We start from the raw sequence: 21,088 nt of genomic DNA, 5'->3' as shown, positions 1-21,088 counted from the left end.
ACACCTCCCTACTGTATTTTCCACTCCATGCATCTGATGAAATGGGTTCTAGCCCACGAAAGGTTATGCCTAAATAAATGTGTTAGTCTCTAAGGTGCCACAAGGACTCCTCGTTGTTTTTCCCAAATGACGTGCAACCAGAGCCCGCTGGGTGTAAAACTATTATTATTTATTTGTCCTGCTGTAGCACCGTAGTCATGGACCGGGCCCCTGTGGCGCTAGGTGCTGTACAAACAGAACAAAAAGACAGTCCCTGCCTCAGAGAGCTTGCAGTCTAAGTAAGAGACGAGAGAAAACAGATCTATACAGACAGACAAGGAACTACAAGGGACAATGAGACAAAATCACAAGGGTAGCATTTTACAGCCCCTTTTCACTAGTATAAGTGACTGCCCCAACTTAGATTGAAAGCTCTTTGAGGCAGGGACTTTTAGTTCTGTATTTGTACAGCGCCTGGCGCGATGGGAGCCTGGGCAAGCCAATTAATGAGGAATCAGGCCTGTTTTTCATCTCACTATCCTGTTTCTCTGCATCTATTCTCCCTTATACGTTGCGACATTTTCACGAAACTGTTATTTGCCACCTTGTGCACCCCGTTATACAAAGACGAGGGGACAGATCCCTTCCCCACGTCCTGCAGGAAAACCATTTGGCATAAGGCATGGTTTGCAGAGGCATAAGTGCAGTACAACTCTGCACAGCTGCTACTGTTCTTGCTGTTTCGAGTCTGCATTAATGCACTCGCTGTATAGCAACCAGATATCTCCCCCTGTAGTAATTAGGGATCTCCACCCGTCATTTCAGAGAGAGAGAACGAGCTCACTAATTCCCCTCTGTAATGCGCTCGCTTGCACGAACCAGGTGGTAAAAGAACTGGCTGTAGGAGAAATCAGCCTCTGATGGAGCATATGTTGGCCGTCAAAGCAGTAGCTGCCTTCCCCATCTCCGATAGCCTGCTGAAATCCGTCTGGCTGATCCTGTCTTTTATTCTAAGCCTTGAGAATGTATTTATTTGTGTATTTGTTGCTCCAGTTACTTTGCTGTCCAATGAACAGGGCTGTTTGTTTTCGTTGGAAGGGGGAAAAGTCAAAATGCAGGGAATTAGAAAACCAGCGAAGAAATTTGTTTGCTGAGATAAACTTTAAGTCTCCCAAATGTATCTTCCTATGGCCTTTTCTGGGACCCTTTCGCCCCTCTCTTGCTGCCAGCCACGCAGAGCATTTAGGTTGTGATCCGCCAGCAGAGGGATCATTGTACTAAGTCCTACTCAAGCCCTCCTTAGAGCTCGGAGCTGGGCACAGTGATGGGTTTCCCCCTGGGAATGTGGACATGTTGCTCTGTCATTATTCGGGGGCAAGATGATCTTGGTGGGCTTGACGTGCATTTTGGTGGTTCGTTGCTGTAGTTGGCATTGGAACAAGTGGAGGCCTCCTGGTGCTTGCGTCTTTCCATGTCATGTTAGGAGATCTTCTTCAGTCTCATTTGGAAAGACTTGCCCATTGAATGTAGGGAATCAGGTACCTGAATCTGGGAGGATAGAGCATTGCACACAGTATATAGCAATGGACTTACTGGGGTATCTTTGCCCCCTACTGGTTCGAATCAGACCTGCTCAACTGAGTGTCATAGCCTCTATACTGCTGCTAGCGAAGATTCTCCTTTAGCTCAGATGGGAGGAGCCTAGATTTTTGGAGCAGTTTATTCCAGGAAGGTCTGCACATTCATGGATTTACCATAGTCCAGTGAGCCTGCATTGACAAGCATAAAATTCAGTCATCCGTTGGAAGCGAGAACCCTCTTCATTGATTCATTTAAAGGGGTGAACCTCTGCGAAAATCGTGCAGGGAAATGGTGTGTTTATAACACAGACAGCAAATGATAATGTAAAGCAGATACAAGTATCCAGAAGAGGAGTGAATACACACTCCTTGGCTGGGAAGTTACTCCCAACTCTAGGGCTAGGGAGCAGAGTTTAGAGAGAGAAAATATCCCTGGATTCTCCTTCCTAATAAATCACTGTTAATGTGTTTGTGCAGAAAATAGGCTCTTTGCAAAAGCGCTACTGAGAAAGCATCTGTTTGCAGGATTAGTTTTCGAGAGCGTCCCAAACTGGGTTGAAGTTACTGAGTTTCAGTCTTGCAGGAAAGAAACAAATGGATTTTTTTGCCCAGGTAACGGAGAATCCTGTCTTATTTTTAATCTAGGATAGGTCAGATATGTTTATTTTCGTGCCTTTTGGTTATTTACAGTAATAATGAAATATGCGTTTATTTATATAGCCCCAGGGTACTTTACAGACTGGCGCAATAAAAAAATATCCAGCATGGGGTCCTGTTACCAACTCCCTGTTGCCTGCATCAGACGTGCAGAGGGGTGGCAAAAGTTGCTGAGAATGACAAGAAAAAGTGAAGCCAGCTATTTAGACCCCAAGAAATCTTGCACGGAAATCTGAGGCAGCCATTCTTTTATTCCAAGTGGTTTGAGACACTTCAGCAATCCCCCCTCTTCTGTCATGAGTTACTTCCACACACAAGCAACCCTCTGTCTTGGACATCAAAGCCAGTTTTTCATCGGCTCAGATAGCTAACCTCTGGACCACACTTCCTGCAGTGGCCTTGTGATTGATTGGTGCATTGAAAGGTCCCTTTCTTGAAGGTTGAGGGGACTGAATGTACAGCTGTCAGCTCCTCTGCACCCCTGGGTTCGCTCTTTGTGTTATTTGTCTCCAGACGTTCCACTGGGTTTGCTAGACATGATCTTCCACAGTCCGTCTTTTCACTGGCCGGTGTGTGTCTGGCTCTGTTTCTGGTCGGCATTCCCGCTCTCCTCCCCTGGCCAGTGACACAGTCGGACAGGCAGGCGTGGGGCTCCCCTGAGTTTTCCCTGGTTGGTTTAAACAGTGGAAGAGTCTGGACCTTCTCCAAAGCCTGTTGAAGTCAGTCAGAGTCTTCCCATTGCCATCAAAGGCCTTTGGATCGGGCCCTGTCTAAGCTGAGCTGATTGTTTAGTTCTGGCAGCTCATGTGACGCCCACCTCACGCCACAGAAAATGCAAGTTTGGTCTGGGAACGAGCAAACTAACCCAACTAGCGACCGCTGCGTTGCTGACTGGGCTCGCCCAGGCCAGTGTTTCTCAACCTTTTTGATACCAGGGACCAGCTTGCTGCCTTCCTAAACTGTGTGAGGGAGATCTCCGGGGTCGGCGCCGGTCCACAGACCGGTCATTGAGAAACACTGGTCTAGCTGATCTGTCAATGCGCGGCATGCCGGTGCGTCAGCCTACCCTGCAGTGACATGCCGTGTGCTAACTGCCTGCGTGTGCTCTGCTGCCCCGTACTGAAGGTTCCCTGGAGTGCTGTGATCTGCCTGCTTTGATTAACACCCCAGCTTGCTGCATGCTGACCCTTCATCTGGACAAGCCCAGCAGCATTGGAACCCAGCCCTGTCTGCCCAAGGTTTGCACCGCTTTATTTATGCTGCATTAATTAAGGGCAAGTCTACACTTAAAAAACTGCATTGGTGCAGCTGTACTGGCGCATCACTGGAGCGCTTTAATGAAGGCACTCCAAGCTGACGGGAGACCTCCCAAGAGACGGTAGCTAGATCAGCGGGAGAAGCTCTCCTGCCAACATAGCTGCTACACTGGGGTGTTAGGTCAGTATAACTATGTTGCTCACAGGGGTGGATTTTTCACACCCCTGAGCCAGGTAGTTTTACCAACGTAGGTTCTGTAATGTAGACAAAACCTAAACTGGTACCGTTAAGTTGGTGCAAAGTCCTTTGTTGATGCACTTACTTTGGTTTAAGAGTGGCTTATTTTGAGCATCTCCAGGAGCAACTTGCACCAGTTTAACGTCAACCATTTTAAAAAACAATTCAGTTAGGGCAGGTCTACACTACGGCAGGGATCCACGCTCTGAGGTAAAGACCTGCCACATTGACTGTAGATCACTCTCCAGTTGACCCCTGAACTCTACCCCTGACCAGAAGAGTAAGATAAGTCGATGGGAGAAAATCTCCCATTGATCCCCTGCGGTTTGGCCCCCTTGATAACTCAACCTAAGGATACGTTGACTCCCAGCTACGTTATTCATGTAGCTAGAATTGCGTAGCATAGGTTGATTTACCGCGGTAGTGTAGACATGGCCTTAAACTGGTGCACAAAGCTGTGTGGATGCTCTTATTTCAGCTTCAGGGCTTGTCTACACTTGAAAATTAATGTGGATTAAGGTAGGGTGTGAATTTAAAGCACAATAGCTGTTCCTGATGAACTCCATTGGCCTTGGCTACACGTGAGAGTTACAGCGCTGTTGATGGCTTTATAGAGCTGTAACTCACTCCCAGTCCACACTGGCAAGGCACATACAGCGCTGTATCTCTGTGGCTACAGCGCTGCTTGTACTCCACCTCCCCGAGAGGAATAAAGATAGCTCTGGGGTGCCAGTGTAAACAGGGAATAACCTTACTACGCTGTGACTGACCTCCGGAAGCGTCCCATAATCCTTTTAAGTGAAGGTTCCTCTCGTTGTTTTGTTGTGAACTCTGGGCTCCGGGAGCTGCTTGTCAAAAAACCAAACACAGCTACTTTTGCTCCCTTTGGAACGCCCACAGCTAGTGTTTGCTTGAAGCGAGGGGGAGGGAGGGGGCTTGAGGAGAGAAGCAGTGCGGCGGGTCCCTTTCGGGGAGGCTGCTTATCTGCTCTGTGAGGGAAAAAAAAACAGCTGCTGTTTGCTTTCAGTGAGTGAGAGGGGCTGGGGGAGAGGGTCGGAACTTGCAAGGCAGGGAGCTGACATGGTGTCGGCTCCAAAAATCCACACTCTCTCTCCCCCACGCACCCTATCACACCCCACCCCACCTCACCCCTTTTGAAAAGCACGTTGCAGCCACTTGAATGCTGGGATAGCTGCCCATAATGCACCACTCCCAGTGCCGCTGCAGATGCTGCGAATGTGGCCACGACAGTGCGCTGGTAGCTGTCAGTGTGGCCAGACTGCAGCGCTTTCCCTACTCAGCTGTACGAAGACAGGTTTAACTCCCAGCGCTGTACAGCTGCAAGTGTAGCCAGACCCAATGTGTGGGCACTTGTAGTCCACTAACAAGAGCGTTGTTCCTGCCAGTTTAACCCATTCTGAAGTTAAAGTGAAACTGAACCGGCTCAGGGGAACTGTTGTTGTGAAGTAAGTGTCAACTCACTGGGCTAATCTGGAACGATTAGTCAGGAGCACCTCTATATGTAGATACGCCCTAAGAATTGTTTATTTTGGTTTTGCTCAAGTCAGTTTCTGATTGACCTGAACTAATCTGAAGTAAACTTGAGTCACACTGAAATAAGAGTGTCCACACAGCCTTGTGTGCTGGTTTCACTAAACTGGTTTCAAATCATACCCTAGGTTGCACCAATGCAACTCTGCATGGTCTTGAACCCTGTGATCGAAATGCTGGCCCTAAACCTGGGCACCACAGGTGTGGAGTGCTCCTGATGCTGGTGGTGAGTGGAGAGTCCTGATCTGGGAGCAATATTTGTGTCTACTTTCCACATACCCCTGTATGTAGGATGATGACACAAGATCCCAAGAAGGGGAGAATCAAGCCCTTGGGTTCCGTAGGGAAGTTGTGGGTCTAGTGGTTTGAACTGGAGAATCCACAGACCTGGATTCTAATCCTAAATCACACCTGCTGTGTGACGATGGGCAAGTTTGGGCCTCTCTTTTCCCCTCCAAGTTTTTGTCTGTTTTGACTGTAACCCGTCTGTCATTGTGTTTTGTACAGCACCTTGCGCACAGTGGGGCCCTGATCTTGATTAAGGTCTTTATGTGCTACTGTTATAAATCTTTCTTTATTCTTAATCATCTGAATACCCCATCTCTGCATCTCCGCCACCTTTCGCCTGCTGTCTGAGAGCTGCTGTACTTTTCCCAGTCTCTTGCTGCCTCCTCCAGATGCGATGAAGGAGCCAGGCTGCTCTTGGTGCTTTGCCCGTTGTTTGGTAACGTTAATTTCTTCACCAGCTGTTGTCTGGTGCAACCCTAGGAATTCCGTCCAGGTTTCGCCTTTCCTCCCCTTGGAAAACGTTTTTCTTTCTCACTGGCATCAGCTTCCCGCCCTCCTCCTGGCAAACCCGACAACTTCAGCTTTCTGCAGTGACAATTCCTTTTGCAATCGAACCGCTCTCGCTGACTCACTGGTGAGCCCTGCATCCGCCTCCAGCCACTCCTTGCTCCTTCAGAGTCTGAAAACTTCTTTCTTTCCACTCTGGGTGAAATTGACTTCTGTGCAGTCCTGTTCTCAAAGGTGCTTAAACTTCCACCACCCAGCTGAAGCCCGTGGGAGCTGCAGATGCTCAGCGGGTGCATCTGGCTCAAGGTGTTTCAAACTCAGCAGCCAAAAGATGAGGCATCCGAAATCAGTGACCATATTTCGCCTCACCGCCCTGCTCTAAGGTAGGGAAATATTATTATCCCCAATGGCTAATAGGGAAAGCCAGGCAGAGAGGTGGAGTGACTAGCTTAAGACTTCACCCACTCTGTGCTCATTCCTCTAGGCAGCCCTTTAAATGCGTGTAATGGCCAGTAGCATATACCTTCCTGATGCCCCACATCTCTTTGCCTTTTGGACCTCTCACTGTACGTTAAGATGTTTGAATTGATTTATCCAAGGTGATCCCTAGGTATCTTTTTCAGAGACATTGGCTTTACCTTCCCGTGCTTGAATTTTGCAATCCAAAAAAATGCGAGTGACAATAATTGTTCATTTGTGTTCTTAGTAGCACATTGTACTGGAAACTATAGGCACACAAGTGAAGAGGCAGTCCTTGCCCTGGAGACTCATAATCCTTACCCATCTCACAGGGGAGAGGGTGTGAGACTTAATTAATGTCTATAAAATGCTAGGAGATGCCACAGACGTGCTAAGTATTATTAATAGTAACGGTGCTGATGATGTACCAAGGATATCCAGGAAATGGATTTGTCGAGCCACGTGAAGCAAACCAGGCTTGTCTAGCCAGGTCAAGGAAACTGGCTTGAATGGTGTGTTACTGTATATCACACGTGTCTGGTATTCCTGTCCTAGACTCATAGATCTATGAATAGGACACAGACCTCCTGATTCCCAGCCCAGTACCCTATCCACCAGACCAAATGTTCTCAAACGGGGGGGAGCAGATCCCTTTTGGGCGGGGTCGGGGGACGGACAGAATAACAGACTATATTCTAGTGGGGCGTGAAAAGCTTTAAGGAAAAAAAAGGACTTAGTGTGCACATGTTCCCCACAGCAATGACTAACCAGCCAAACAGATTCCTCCGTATCTGGTCCTCAGAGGGCGCTGTGCATTTGGACGGATTTCTGTGACGCTTGCAAAGCATTCTACAAAGTCATTGCCATCTGTACGTTAAGCTGCTCGCTACGACGCCGGGTGCACGTTTCTTTGTGAGCACGGGCCACAATCGCAGTTTTGCTTTTGCTCTTATTAGAATGGCTTGTTTGGTTAAAAAAACGAACCAACCCAACAACTGAAGTGAAAAACAAAGACGCTGAAACTTATGCAAGTGAAGCAGCACTGCTGCATAGGTCGGTAAATGTACTTGTGTGGTGGTGGTGGTGGTGGGGATGTAAACTACCCCAGATACAAAGAAGGGGGCGCGGTCAGATACGTTTGAGAACCACTGCCCTGGGCTATACAGGCACTGATTGCTGCTGCAAAGTCCTGTCCTGGGCAGATACCCGATTGTCCTGTTATGAACATTGTCAATACTTGGATCCCTTGTATATTGTCATACAAATCAGCGATTCTCAACCAGGGGTCTGGGGGGCCACGAGCAGGTTTCAGGGGGGTTTCCAAAATAAACCAGAGAGCAGGGCCAGCATTAGACTCACTGGGGCCCAGGGCGGAAAGCCAAATCCCGAGCCCCGCTGCTAGGGACTGATTCTGAATCCTGAGCCTTTTCTCCCTGGGCAATTCAGCTTCACGGGGCCCCCTGTGGCACGAGGCCCTGGGCCATTGCTCTGCTTGTTACCCCCTCACACCATTCCTGGCTTTTAATCTACTGAAAAACAGGTGTTGTGGCATGGGTGGGCCATGGAAGCTTTATAACATGTTGGTGGGGGGCAGGGGGAGCTTAGAAGGACAAAGGTTGAGAAGCCCTGACATAAATGATCTGCTGGGAGGGAAAGGGTTAACTCACACTGAGTCATGCAAGTCAAGTAAAGGTCTGAACAAGTGGGATCTAGTTGGAGGGATCTAGTAGATTTATCTGGTAGATTTCTCCTATATGGTAATTGTGTTAGATCTCCTGCACTACCTCTCCACACGCACGCACGCACTCACGCACACAGAGTTGTCATGGCTACCAAAACAGCCCCAGCTGATCCAGCTCCCGCCATGTTCTATCAGGCTGGTGGTGTTAACTCAAGCAAGTAAGCAGCGTGCAAACAGTTTGTGCAGCCGTGCTTGGAAGCATTGCAAAACCATCCGCCGCTCGGGCATTCTTCCCAGAGGCTCTGCGGCCTGCCTTCCAGACAGCTCAGGATTCCTCAGCACCAGTAAAAGTTGGAGGCCAGCGGGGAGTTGAGGTTACTGCGAGACCTTTCTGTCGCTCGGGTGGAGCCCTGCCTCAACACACTGTGGGGAACGTCAGACTCGTGGCTGAGCAGACCTGGTGAGGCTGCAGAAAATTTGTTTTGAATTAACAGGGAAGCTGTAGGTATGCACTGGACTAGAGGGACAGTAGCACCTATAGTAGGGGTAGGCAACCTATGGCACGCGTGCTGAAGGTGGCCGTGAGCTGATTTTCAGTGGCACTCACACTGCCACCGGAGCAGGGCCCTCTGCATTTTAATTTAATTTTAAATGAAGCTTCTTAAACATTTTAAAAACCTTATTTCCTTTACATACAGCAATAGTTTAGTTATATATTATAGACTTATAGAAAGAGACCTTCTAAAAACATTAAAATGTATGACTGGCACATGAAACCTTAAATTGGAGTGAATAAATGAAGACTCAGCACAGCACTCCTGAAAGGTTGCCGACCCCTGACCTATAGAAACAACAAGGAGTCCTTGTGGCACCTGAGAGACTAACACATTTATTTGGGCATAAGGAAGTGGGTTTTAGCCCACGAAAGCTTATGCCCAAATAAATGGGTTAGTCTCTTAAGGTGCCACAAGTACGCCTCATTGTTCTTGCTGATAAAGACTAACACGGCTACCACTCTGAAAACAGTAGCACCTATGATGATTAGCGGGAAAACAAACCCTGTGTGATCTGCCAGCTCCCTGTGTATCGTCAGGTTCGCTCTCCCCCAGGTAAAGTCAATGTGTTGTACCAACGTCCCGTGTATCAGTTCCACTGTTTGCAAGTGTCATGGTATAATCCCCACTCTGAACCTTAGCGTCCAAAAGATGGGGTACCAGCATGAATTCCTCTAAGCTCAATTACCAGCTTAGAACCTGTAGTGCTGCCACCAACCAGGAATTCCAGTGCCTGGTACACTCTGGTCCCCCCAAAACCTTGCCCGGGGACCCCCAAGACCCAGACCCTCTGGATCTTAACACAAGGAAAGTAAACCCTTTCCCTCACTGTTGCCTCTCCCAGGCTTCCCCTCCTTGGGTTACCCTGGAAGATCACTGTGTGATACAAACTTTTTGAATCACAAAACAGAGAGAACAATTCACCTTCCTCCCTCCTTCTCTTTCCCCCTCCTAGACTCTTCCTGAGAGAAAGTAATCCTGGCACAGAGAGAAATCAGCCTCTCTCTCCCTCTTCCCTCCTTTCTCCCCACCAATTCCCTGGTGAATCCAGACCCAGTCCCCTGGGGTCTCACCAGAATAAAAAAACAATCAGGTTCTTAAACAAGAAAAGCTTTTAATTAAAGAAAGAAAAAACAGTAAAAATTATCTTTGTAAATTTAAAATGGAATAGGTACAGGGTCTTTCAGCTGTAGACACTGGGAACACCTTCCCAGCCTAAGTATACAAATACAAATTAAAATCTTTTCAGCAAAATACCAATTTGAACTCCTTCCAACCAAATACACATTTGCAAATAAAGAAAACAAACATAAGCCTAACTCGCCTTATCTACCTAGTACTTACTATTTTGAATCTATAAGAACCTGTATCAGGGAGATTGGAGAGAAACCTGGTTGCACGTCTGGTCACTCTCAGAACCCAGAGTGAACAACAACCAAAACTAACAGCACACACACAAACTTCCCTCCCTCAAGATTTGAAAGTATCCTGTCCTCTGATTGGTCCTCGGGTCAGGTGACAGCCAGGCTTACTGAACTTGTTAACCCTTTATAGTCAAAGAGATATAAAGTACTTCTGTGCTATTAACTTTTCTTATCTGTTTATGACAGCAAGGTACAGTCAGTGTGATCTGCTGGCACCCTGTGTATCATCAGTTCCACTGTTTGCAAGGTACAGTCAGTGTGATCTGCTGGCACCTTGTGTATCGTCAGTTCCACTGTTCCCCAGGTACAGTCAGTGTGATCTGCTGGCACCCTGTGTATCGTCAGTTCCACTGTTTGCAAGGTACAGTCAGTGTGATCTGCTGGCACCCTGTGTATCGTCAGTTCCACTGTTTGCAAGGTACAGTCAGTGTGATCTGCCGGCACCCTGTGTATCGTCAGTTCCACTGTTCCCCAGGTACGGTCAGTGTGATCTGCTGGCACCCTGTGTATCGTCAGTTCCACTGTTCCCCAGGTACAGTCAGTGTGATCTGCCGGCACCCTGTGTATCGTCAGTTCCACTGTTTGCAAGGTACAGTCAGTGTGATCTGCTGGCACCCTGTGTATCATCAGTTCCACTGTTTGCAAGGTACAGTCAGTGTGATCTGCTGGCACCTTGTGTATCATCAGTTCCACTGTTCCCCAGGTACGGTCAGTGTGATCTGCTGGCACCCTGTGTATCGTCAGTTCCACTGTTTGCAAGGTACAGTCAGTGTGATCTGCCGGCACCCTGTGTATCGTCAGATCCACTGTTCCCCAGGTGCAGTCAGTGTGATCTGCCGGCACCCTGTGTATCGTCAGTTCCACTGTTTGCAAGGTACAGTCAGTGTGATCTGCTGGCACCCTGTGTATCGTCAGTTCCACTGTTCCCCAGGTACAGTCAGTGTGATCTGCTGGCTCCCTGTGTGTCGTCAGTTCCACTGTTCCCCAGGTACAGTCAGCGTGATCTCCCGGCATCCTGTGTATCGTCAGTTCCACTGTTTGCAAGGTACAGTCAGTGTGATCTGCTGGACCCCTGTGTATCGTCAGTTCCACTGTTCCCCAGGTACGGTCAGTGTGATCTGCCGGCACCCTGTGTATCGTAAGTTCCACTGTTCCCCAGGTACGGTCAGTGTGATCTGCCGGCACCCTGTGTATCGTCAGTTCCACTGTTCCCCAGGTACAGTCAGCGTGATCTGCCGGCACCCTGTGTATCGTCAGTTCCACTGTTTGCAAGGTACAGTCAGTGTGATCTGCCGGCACCCTGTGTATCATCAGTTTCACTGTTCCCCAGGTACAGTCAGTGTGATCTGCTGGCACCTTGTGTATCCTCAGTTCCACTGTTTCCTGGGTACGTTTGCTTGTGTGCGTCTTTCAAACAGCAAGGAGGAGAGAAAAGCATTTTAAAAACAGGAAAATATGACTGTAAAACTGTAAACATTGGCTGTGGGGCAAGTGTGTTACCCGAAACTCCTGTCAGACTTTTCCTGACACTGACTAGATTTCAAGTTGTCAGTGTCCAATTAATTTAATGGTTTAAAGTACTAGTCTTAATTCAGGATCTGATGTAGAGTCTACTGTAGTCAATGGAATGGCTGATGTTGGTGATGGTGGGTGAATACAGGTCACTGGAGAGAGCTCGGTGTGTGTTGCTATGAGTGCGATCACTGCTCAGCTTGGCATCCCTGTCCTCGCTGCCGTCCTGCCTGTGAGATAGCTCTGTTCCATAAGAGCTGGGTTAACAGGCAAGTTGGGTGGACAGCGCTATCCAAGAGGAAATGAGCCAGTTGACTCTTGCCTGGCTAACCCCGGACAGGGCTGCACTCCTTCCGTGTCTAGTATTCCAATAGTTGTGTGTATACCGCCCAGTTGTAAAGGACACACCTGATTCAGCTGGCTGGTGCCCTTTCGACTCTGCCGGCCTCCGGAGCCCAGCGGGTTAGACAGGTGTTCCCTCCTCTGGTGGAAGTGAGACTTGCGAATAGAGAATTCCTCCCCTAGCTTAGTTCAGAAGCGGATCAAAGCTGCTTGCATTGGCCTCTCTCCCTAGTCTGTTTGCCTGTTGCACAAAGCCTGGGGCAGTCTCACTCTTGATCTGGGGCGGGCCCCATCTCTATACGTTTCCGTCTACACTGCAATTGCAAACCCTTGGCTGGCTCATGCCAGCAGACTCAGGCTCGGGGGGCTCCGGCTAAGGGGCTGTTTAATTGCAGTGTAGCCGTTTGGGCTTGGGCTGGACCCTGCGAGGTGGGAGGGTTGCAGAGCACATTGCAATTAAACAGCCCCCTAGCCTGTGCCCCACAAGCTCGTCAGTTAGCACGGGCCAGCCGCAGGTTTTTAATTGCATTGTAGACGTACCCTAAGAGGCCAGACCAAACCCCTGCATCCAGGCTTCCTCCAAATTTGGGGGAAGTTTGGATCCCACCCAAACTTAGTGGCTCGGGGCCCGCTCTGTTTTCAAACCTATGGCTTGTTTGGTGCCAGGCTCGGCCCTTGCCTGCCCTTTGGAACCGAGGTCCTGGGGATTGGCCAAAGTAAACCCATTGTGCAAACAGGCACGGCTGCTATTTGAACCAGTCGCCCTCAGCCCTGCTGCAGACCGTGGTTTGCTGCACCTGTGCAAACGGCTGCTGATAGCACTTTCCCCCTGTGTGCCTTGGGGAGTGAAACCCCCAGGGTAAAAGACACCGAGACAGAAAGACGTCTCCACCTTATGCTTGAGTTTGGGGGGTCATCTTGAGATGTCTGATAACAAAGGGATGTGTGCAGGTTAGGGGGCACGTTTCCCGTGGCAGCCTGGAACTGCTGAATGACAAGTCAGAGCACCAAACAAACACAAAAAAAGAGCTGGTGAGTTATAGCATTTCTCCTTAACAGGGAAGGGAACTGTTTCCTGGTTGGGCCAGTGCCTGCCTTTGCATTTCATCAGCTCCGCGTGAGGGCACAGGATGCTTCTCCATCTGGGCTCTTTTTCCCCACTGGATACCAGCGACATTGTTGCCAGCAGGTTTTGCTACATCCTGGAGCAGTGCTGCTAGTGTCCTAACGCTTCCTGCTGCTTTGGGCTCCTGCTCGGCTTGCCCCCAGGAAATGCTGCCTCGTCTGTAGCCGCAAAGCGCCTGCGAGGCAGTGTTGTCTGGTGGGTAAAGGAGGGAATTGGGGGGGCCCTGGGTTCTGTTCCAGGCTCTGCCGCCTCAGGGCAGCCCGTGGGTCCTACCTTATACCTGGCCCTACCATTTACTAGTTGTGTGACCGGGAGCAAGTCACACCTCGCTTGGGTTGTCCAGTACCTCTGAAAATTCGGGTGCTCATCTCCAGGGGCCTGTTTCCCCTTCTATCAAAGGGTGTAACCCCTACCCACAGGGCATGCTGAGCCATAATTAATTAGGAGCAGAGCCCCGTGAGCTGTAAGGAGGGTAGGGAGTTCTAATGCTTTATTCCCCACTCCCAGGAATAGACCGATATGGGGGTTTCTCTTCCAACTAGATCTCCTCTCTTTGTGTCCCTAGGAAAGCAGCCGGGAAGGTGCCAGGCGAGACGTTGGGATTCCTAGAGAGATGGCTTCCTCCAACCCGCCCCCAAGCCCTGCAGTAGGTAATGTAAACCCAGCCCTTTTCCTTCAAGAACTTGTATTAATCATTAGAAAATGAAACAGATCTAGCCCAGTCCCCTCGCGCTGTGGGCCCTTGGGGGCAGGGCTGGCTTTGTGCTATGTGTGAATGCAGCGCCTGGCACAAGGGGGTGGGGGGCGATCCCTGATTGGCCTCTGCCTCTGCAATGTCAGTCATAAATAACAGCATGCAGAGTGGCTCGTGATGGGCAGTCTCGGTTTCCCTTCGGCATCTAGGCTTTTGTAATGCAGAGCAGCCCCCCAGGATGTGGGGCTTTCAGGGCCCTCCGAGAGCTACCAGGCAACCCATCGCCTGGTGCTGGAATGTCATTCACTCCTAACAGAATTCGGAGGCACAGGCTGGTCATGGCCCCATGCAATTGTAACCCCGGACCGACCCACATCGGAGGTCCGTGATCCTGTCCCTCCCACTGCACTTTTGACAGCAACGCCATATGTGGCATTCTTCCCAAGGCGATGTAGGGACGTGGTGCCCGGTTTAATGTGTGTGGCAGGGGAGGGGAGGCAGGAAAGTCACAGGGTCTGAACCTGTAAACCACGGCTGGATTGGAACCTGCAGCCTGCCCACGCTCATTTTACACCCGCATTGCACAGGGTAAATGGCGAGACACGGTGCCAGGCAGGCACTTGACGCTCAGGGAGACCTTGCTAGGTATTAGAAGAGCCAAGAAGCCCTGTGAGATTGAATCTACAGGAGGCACTGCAGAGTCACCCTGAGAGCGTCTCTGCGCCCTCCCCACAATTCCCCCTTCATGTGCCCAGAAGGACAGACAAGTTCTCCCACGATTCACGGGGAAAGAATCATTGAGCAGCTCAGCCCCACTGCAGCACTAAGAGCCAGGGGACGTGACCCCACAAGTCCTAGTGCCTCCCGTGAGTGCGTGCAGCGCCAGTGTAGCTTTGCAGTGTGGTCATTCAAACCCGGGCTGGGCCGCTCTGGGTGTCCATCCCCCTGGTTAACACTGCAGCGAAGGCGTCTCCGCAGAGATCACCCTGCAAACTCCGGGCCTCTGAGCACTGGGGAGCCACGTTTTCAGAAGAGCTCAGCTCCTGCGTAGGCACCAGAATGAGTGGCTGGATTACTCAGCATGCAGGGTTTGTTTACAGATGGGAAACCGAAGCACAGAGAGGCTAAATGACTGGGTACGGTCGTATGGGGAGCTTGTGGGAGAGCGGGGACTTAAACCCAGGTCTTTCAAGTTTCAGGCTAGTGGCTTAACCACTGGATCATCTTCTAGTGGCTGGAGCTCACCCAGAACCCCTGTTTTCAAGCCTGCTCCCTATGGCCAGCTTGGGATCTGGAGCCACTCAGACTCAGTTCCTGTCTGCTGTGGTACAGTCCGGTCTATGCTGTACACACCCTCCTTACAAACCAGAGCTGGCTGGCTGAGAGGAACCAAGTCTGGGCCGGTCCCAGAGGCTGCAGTCAGTCCATGCAGCAGCCCGTCCTTCCCCCCACAGAGCTCTGGGACACAAGGAGACTGCAAAGGGGGACTCTGGAGAAGGAAGAAGCAATGGGATAAATATGATTTCTATTCCAGCGGCGCATAAAGGCCACAACTGAGATCAGGGCTCCATTTCGCTGGGTGCTGCCCGCACCCAGAGTGACAGACAGGCCCTGCCTTGAACAGCTTACTGTGTACATGGACAAGGCAGAAAAGAATGCGAGTAAGGAAGGATTCTGCTGCTGCTATTATTTGTGTGAGCATCGTGCCTAGGAGCCACAGTCTCAGACCAGGCCCCTGTTGTGCTACAAATGCAGAACAAAAAGACTGTCCCTGTCCCAAACAGCGGACAGGCAAAGTATCAGACAAGAGACAGCAGGTGGATACAGACAGATAAGCTCAAGGACAATGTGATATTTTAGCTCCGTTTGACACCTGAGAACTGAGGCCCAGGGTGAGTAAGTGACTTGCCCAAGGTCACATGGAGAGTCTGTGGCGGAGCTGTCAGTTAAGCCCTGAGTCCCAAGCTGCAGCCTTAACCATTAAACCATCTTTCCTTGCACGGAAAACTGCACCACCTAATGAAGGCTTGAGCTGAGGGGAACTCACTGGCAGTTTGTGAACGAGCTGGGCCAGCTCTCCAGCTGCCCTGCTCTGAGCTGAAGCGCTGCCTCAGAATTTACCTGGCACGCGGTTTCTCAGAGGCACGCTGTATAACGCTCTAGGCAGAGGGTGAATGGCTGAGTGGAGCTCAGTAGGGCTGTGTTCAAGTCCTGCTCTGCCACAGACTCCATGTGTGACCCCAGGCAAGTCACTTAACCTTGCTGGGCCTCAGTTCCCACCTGTACAATGGGGATCCTAATTCTTCCTTTCTCTCGGCCTCCTCTATTTACAGTGGAAGCTCTGGAGGGGCAGAGACTGTTTCTCCTGTGTGTGCGTACAGCAATGTGGGGCCCCGACCTCAGCTGAGGCCCCTAGTTGTTTCTATAATGCTAACAACAAACATTAATATTTTGTCCTGGCCACGCAGAGTGCAAGACCAGTAAACAGGCAGTATTAACGGAGACGAGTGAAGGAGATTTAAAAACATCTCAGTGCTGATCACTACGGGGTTCTTTGGAGCACAGGACAGGAAGCCTGAAGAGCCTCCAAATAGAATTTTTGATTCTAAACCCGTGACCGTCACTCCCCCTCCTATTTTTTCATTGGTTGTCCCCCAGAATCAGTTGATCCCTGTGTTTCTTCTGGTCCTGCCCCCTCCCCATGCATACGCCCTGGCCTGGTCTTTGCCAGTTCAGCAGTAATGCTGGCTTCCGACTGGTCAGTGCGAGAGGCAGAGGACGGAAGCCGTGGGAGAGGGGCAGAGGAAAGAGATGAATGGAGAGAGAAGCGCATCAGAGAGGATACGGCGACAGGAGGCCGAGGGAGCAGCTGGCCGGCTAATACCTCAGCAGAGGAAGTGCTGGAAAGCAGTTCTGAGACAGGCCCTCCCGAAAAAACCCTCTTAGCAGCAGAACGGGCCTCCCAGTCCCAGGGGACAAGCAGCCTCCCGCCGCTTTGCTGCTGTCTTCCTGGATTAGCATGGCCCCATTGCGGGGCCCAGGTTGTTCCCCTTTTCAGCCGGCCAAGGAGAAGCCTGGGCTATCTCTGAGCGGGCTTGCGGGTGGCTGTGTTTATTCCATAAAATTAATCCCTAATAGTCTTGGCTCCCGGCCACTCTGTGCGCTAAATCGGGAGCAGATTGAGATTAGATACCGCTGGTTGCTCGGGCATTTGGAGAAATGTTCTAAAATGCCCTCGGGGCTCCCGGCCACAGACGGGGTGCAAGGGAAATATGAGGCAGGGAGGTGCTGTTGCTGGGGTTTTTAAAAATGGAATTTCCCCCCTTGCCCCTCCTGCTATGAGAACCCGAACCGATCATGTGATGGGCGGTGCTGGGCTGGCTTTCCTGCTGAGAGTGGATGTGCACCTTCAGCTGAATTCTCCTCCATTCCCATGTCACTCAGTTAATGCAGCTCAGTCCTCACCCACTACACCCCCTGCTATTCCAGTCCTGGGGCCCCCCTACAGCTCTGCCAGTGCACCTCAATCCTGCCCCCTCTGTACCTCCTGCTACTCCGATTCTAGCCACTCTGGTGTGTGCAGTGCACACTGCTGTTCCAATCCTGGTCCCCCAAATATCACTACCAGTGTACCTCAGTCCTGACAAGTGTGTGTTCACACACACACACACACACACACACACACACACACACACACTTGCCAATGCACATCTGTTGTAACCAGCATTCCCCACAGTTCCAGGCCTGGGTCACCAAACAGCCTGACCCAATGCAATTCCCTCCTGACTAGCTGCACCCTTGGCTGCCCCAGAGCTGGGACCTAACTGACAGCTCTGCCAATGTACTTCGGTCTTGTCCTGCAGACCCCTCCATCCTGGACTGTGCTGAGCACCCAGCTGCTCTTATGAGGTTGCACAATGAATTTAAGATTTGTCAAATGCTCTCTAGAAACTGGGTTAACTGGACCAACGCACTCATTTTACCTGTGACTTCCCCTGGATTTAAGCTCGTCTCTAGTAATAATAATTTGTTCTTTTGTCTCGTGCTTTCCATCAGCAGCTATCAAAGCCCTTTATCCAGCAGGTCAGGATCATTCTCCCTAGTTTATATAGGGGGGAATTGAGGCACAGAGAGGGGAAGTGATTTGCCCAGCAAGCCCGTTGCAGGAGTAGAACCTAGGCTTCCTGAATACCAGTTCAGTGTCCTAACCACTAGGGCAGAATGCCAGGGGATGTGAGTGTAGCATTGCTTGCCCCATACCTCTGCCAGGCTGAACTGTGCTGGAGAAGTGGCGTCGCTGTGGTTTTGTTTCCATTGCACTAGGACACTCCGGGGAAAGCGTTTAGGGGCAAGGCGTGGTATGTGTTGCACTCAGTTCAGGTGAGCCACTTGAGTGGGACTTGTACTCGCCGCTGGTGACTGGTGGCTGTACCGTTGCGGGGGTGTTGAGGGGAGTCACTGATTGAAACCAGGATGATGCTTTGGGTTATATAATGGAGGGCGGAAGGGGGGATCCCAGTCCTGCTGCAGATACCCAAAGGAGCTTTCTCTGTTCCACGGGAGAATCAAAATAACTGGTTGCTTGAGACCTTGATGAGTCAAAGAGATGATGCTCCTGGCTGGGTCATCTGCAGGGGTTGAATGTTTGAATGCATGAGCCTCTCTTGTTTGAGTTAGAGGGTGAGGTCCAGGGGAGATAGCTTAGTGTGGTGGACAGGGCACTAAAGTGGGACTTGGAAGATCTGGGTTTTATTCTCAGCTCTGCTGCTGGGAGACTTTGGGCAAGTCGCTTCCCCCTTTGTGCCTCGGTTTCCCTATCTATAAAATGGGGATAAAGATACTGACCTCCTTTGTAAAGCACTTTGCGATCTACTGATGGATAGGGCTCCATGATATTATTAGCATGGAGACAGTAGAAGATTTATGAACCTGTAATACCTGGTACAGCCAGTTGAGGGGGACAGAGCCACACTATTAGCATGCGTATGAAAGCAGTTGCACTGGGGTTCCCAGGGGAAAAGGGTCCTACCTTTCATCTGTGATCTGGCTGCTTAGTTATCATGTTTTCCTTCCCCCTCCATCCACAGTCCATTGATCCACCTAATTGTAACATCTTCTGGCAGGAGACGGGCTAGTGCCGGGGGCCCTGGAAACCTTGACCGAGGGGGAGGAGGAGCTAGGGGAAGCGTTTGATTTCGACGACAGTGAAGAGGAGGAAGAGGATTCCACAGTAGGGGTCAGCAGCGCTAGCACCGAACCCAGCGTCGAAGTGGCCCTGCAGGCCCCACCCAGGAGGCGTAGATCAGGAATCGCTGCTGAGCCCCATTCGTCAGCCCAGCAGGAGAAGGATGGAGCGCCCCCTGCAGGGCAGGCTCAGCTGACCGATTCTGGATCGAGCACCAGCGCTGGTAAGTAGGGCTTTCAGCTCGTGTTAACGCAGGATGCTTCACTCCCAGCATCTCTCAGGGGTCTTTGCAAGACTCAGGGTTGCAATGGGACGTGCTCAGCCTACTGGCCCCATTACAGAGCTGCAGAAGGAATGGGTAAGAACCAGGTCCTGGGTCTCCGTTGCCCTGTCCCGCTGGCAGTCACGTACCCCCGTGCAAAGTGAGTTTCACAATCTACACTCCTGATCCTACAGGGATTGACATCTGGTCCGCGATCCCTTTGCAGTGCAGAGAATCAGGGCTGCCCTGTTTTGTACTTCTGCTGCTTGCAGTTTTAGGGTCCTACCCAGCTCTGCCGATGCTCCTCGATCGAAACCAGCCACTCCCTTCCCCCACTATTCCAGTCCTGGTCTCTCCCCACGTCCTTGCCAGTGTCCCTCAATCTTGACCCGAAGCCTCGCCCACCTGCCTCTTGCTTTTCAAGTCATGGAACTCTACCATTGCCCTCAAATTCAGTTTAGAGTATGAGGGGAAACATTTATTTTTTCAGTCTCATTCCTGAGACATCCTACTATAGGGCATACACGCTGGCCAAAGACTAAGCCCTTCCTGAGAGCTGGCTCAGGGACTGTCAATTTCAGTGGAACAGAACGCTCATTCACCCAAACTCGGGGTGAGATTTTAAAAGTCTCTCTGAAACATGTTTCAAACTCGCTTGGCACTAGATTGAGCTCGTCAAAGAATGCTTGAAAACGAAGCCAGCGTGAGTGGGATCTTCTTGGTGCTGCTAATAGTGGCCCAGCATGGAGGTTACGTTCTGCTTGTAAACCAGACACGCTGATATGAACCCTCATGCTTCAGGGCATAAGCAAACCCCTACTTAATGGAGGTCAGGAAGGAACTTCTTCTAAAACCAGGTTGTCCCTTACTTGTCCACTACTGAGTTTCCTGCACCTTCCTCTGAAGTAGCTGATGATAGCCACTCTCAGAGACAGGCAACTGAGCAGGATGGACCCGTGCTGTAATCCAGCAGGACAATTCCTGTGGTCTTGTCAGCTCTGATTCTTGTTGTGCTTGGGTTAATGTGCTCTAAGATACCGACTTGGTTTCCTTCTGCTTATTTTTTTTTAACAGATCCACTTGACACAAAGCTACAGACAGAGTAAGTGAGTCTAGATTTTATTTAAAAAACCACCCCAAACCCTTGGGTGCTTGTTGCGTTATATCCAACGGGGGAATCCAAGGGGTGTGAAGTAGGGGATGAGAATGCAAATAGTTAATAGAACCCAAGATGCTTTGCTGGCAGTGGAAAGACAAAAGCCTGTCTCGTTACCATAGGCGTGCGCAGTACATTTCATTAGCGGCTGCACCCAGGGAGCCCTGCCCTAGCCCCGCCCCCATCCTGCCCCCATCCACTCCCTCCTACTTCCTGCCCCCTGACTGCTCCCCTCAGAACTCCTAATCCTCCCACGTCTTGTCCCCTGACTACCCCCTCCTGGGACCCCTGCCCCTAACTGCCCCCCAGGACCCCACCCCCTATCTAAGCCTCCCTGCTCCTTGTCCCCTGACTGCCCCCCTAGGACCCTACCCCCTACCTGTCCCCTGACTGCCCCGACCCTTATCCACACCCGCGCCCCCAGCCAGAGCCCTGGGATTCTCATGCCTATCCAACCGCTCCCCGTTCCTGGACAGGACCCCCAGAACTCCCGACCCATACAACTCCCCCCGCTCCCTGCCTGCCCCAACCCCTCTCCACACCCCTGCCTCCTGACAGCCCCCCCCCGAACTCTTGACTCATCCAACCCCCCCAGCTCCTTGTCCCCTGACTACCCCCTCCAGAGACCCCCCACCCT

At 50.9% G+C, this 21,088-nt stretch overlaps 1 protein-coding gene across 5 annotated transcripts in view; it reads left to right on the top strand.

The window, feature by feature from the left end:
- Positions 1 to 21,088, top strand: part of ARHGEF10L (Rho guanine nucleotide exchange factor 10 like) — a 162,728-nt gene that overhangs the window by 21,753 nt on the left and 119,887 nt on the right. For 2 of the 5 annotated variants that reach the window (XM_050931312.1, XM_050931309.1), the window contains exons 2-4: positions 13,720 to 13,804; positions 18,972 to 19,256; positions 20,370 to 20,397. In XM_050931312.1, coding sequence (XP_050787269.1) covers positions 13,768 to 13,804; positions 18,972 to 19,256; positions 20,370 to 20,397 — 350 coding nt within the window. In that variant the 5' untranslated portion in view covers positions 13,720 to 13,767. Of the gene's footprint in view, positions 1 to 6,420; positions 6,440 to 13,042; positions 13,061 to 13,719; positions 13,805 to 18,971; positions 19,257 to 20,369; positions 20,398 to 21,088 lie in introns of those variants that run through there. The other 3 variants (XM_050931310.1, XM_050931311.1, XM_050931313.1) reach the window with 3 other exon arrangements.

The sequence above is a fragment of the Gopherus flavomarginatus genome, chromosome 21 (assembly GCF_025201925.1).
Source record: "Gopherus flavomarginatus isolate rGopFla2 chromosome 21, rGopFla2.mat.asm, whole genome shotgun sequence".
In the NCBI taxonomy this organism is placed as follows: domain Eukaryota; kingdom Metazoa; phylum Chordata; order Testudines; family Testudinidae; genus Gopherus; species Gopherus flavomarginatus.
This window is presented reverse-complemented; position numbering and strand designations above follow the sequence as displayed.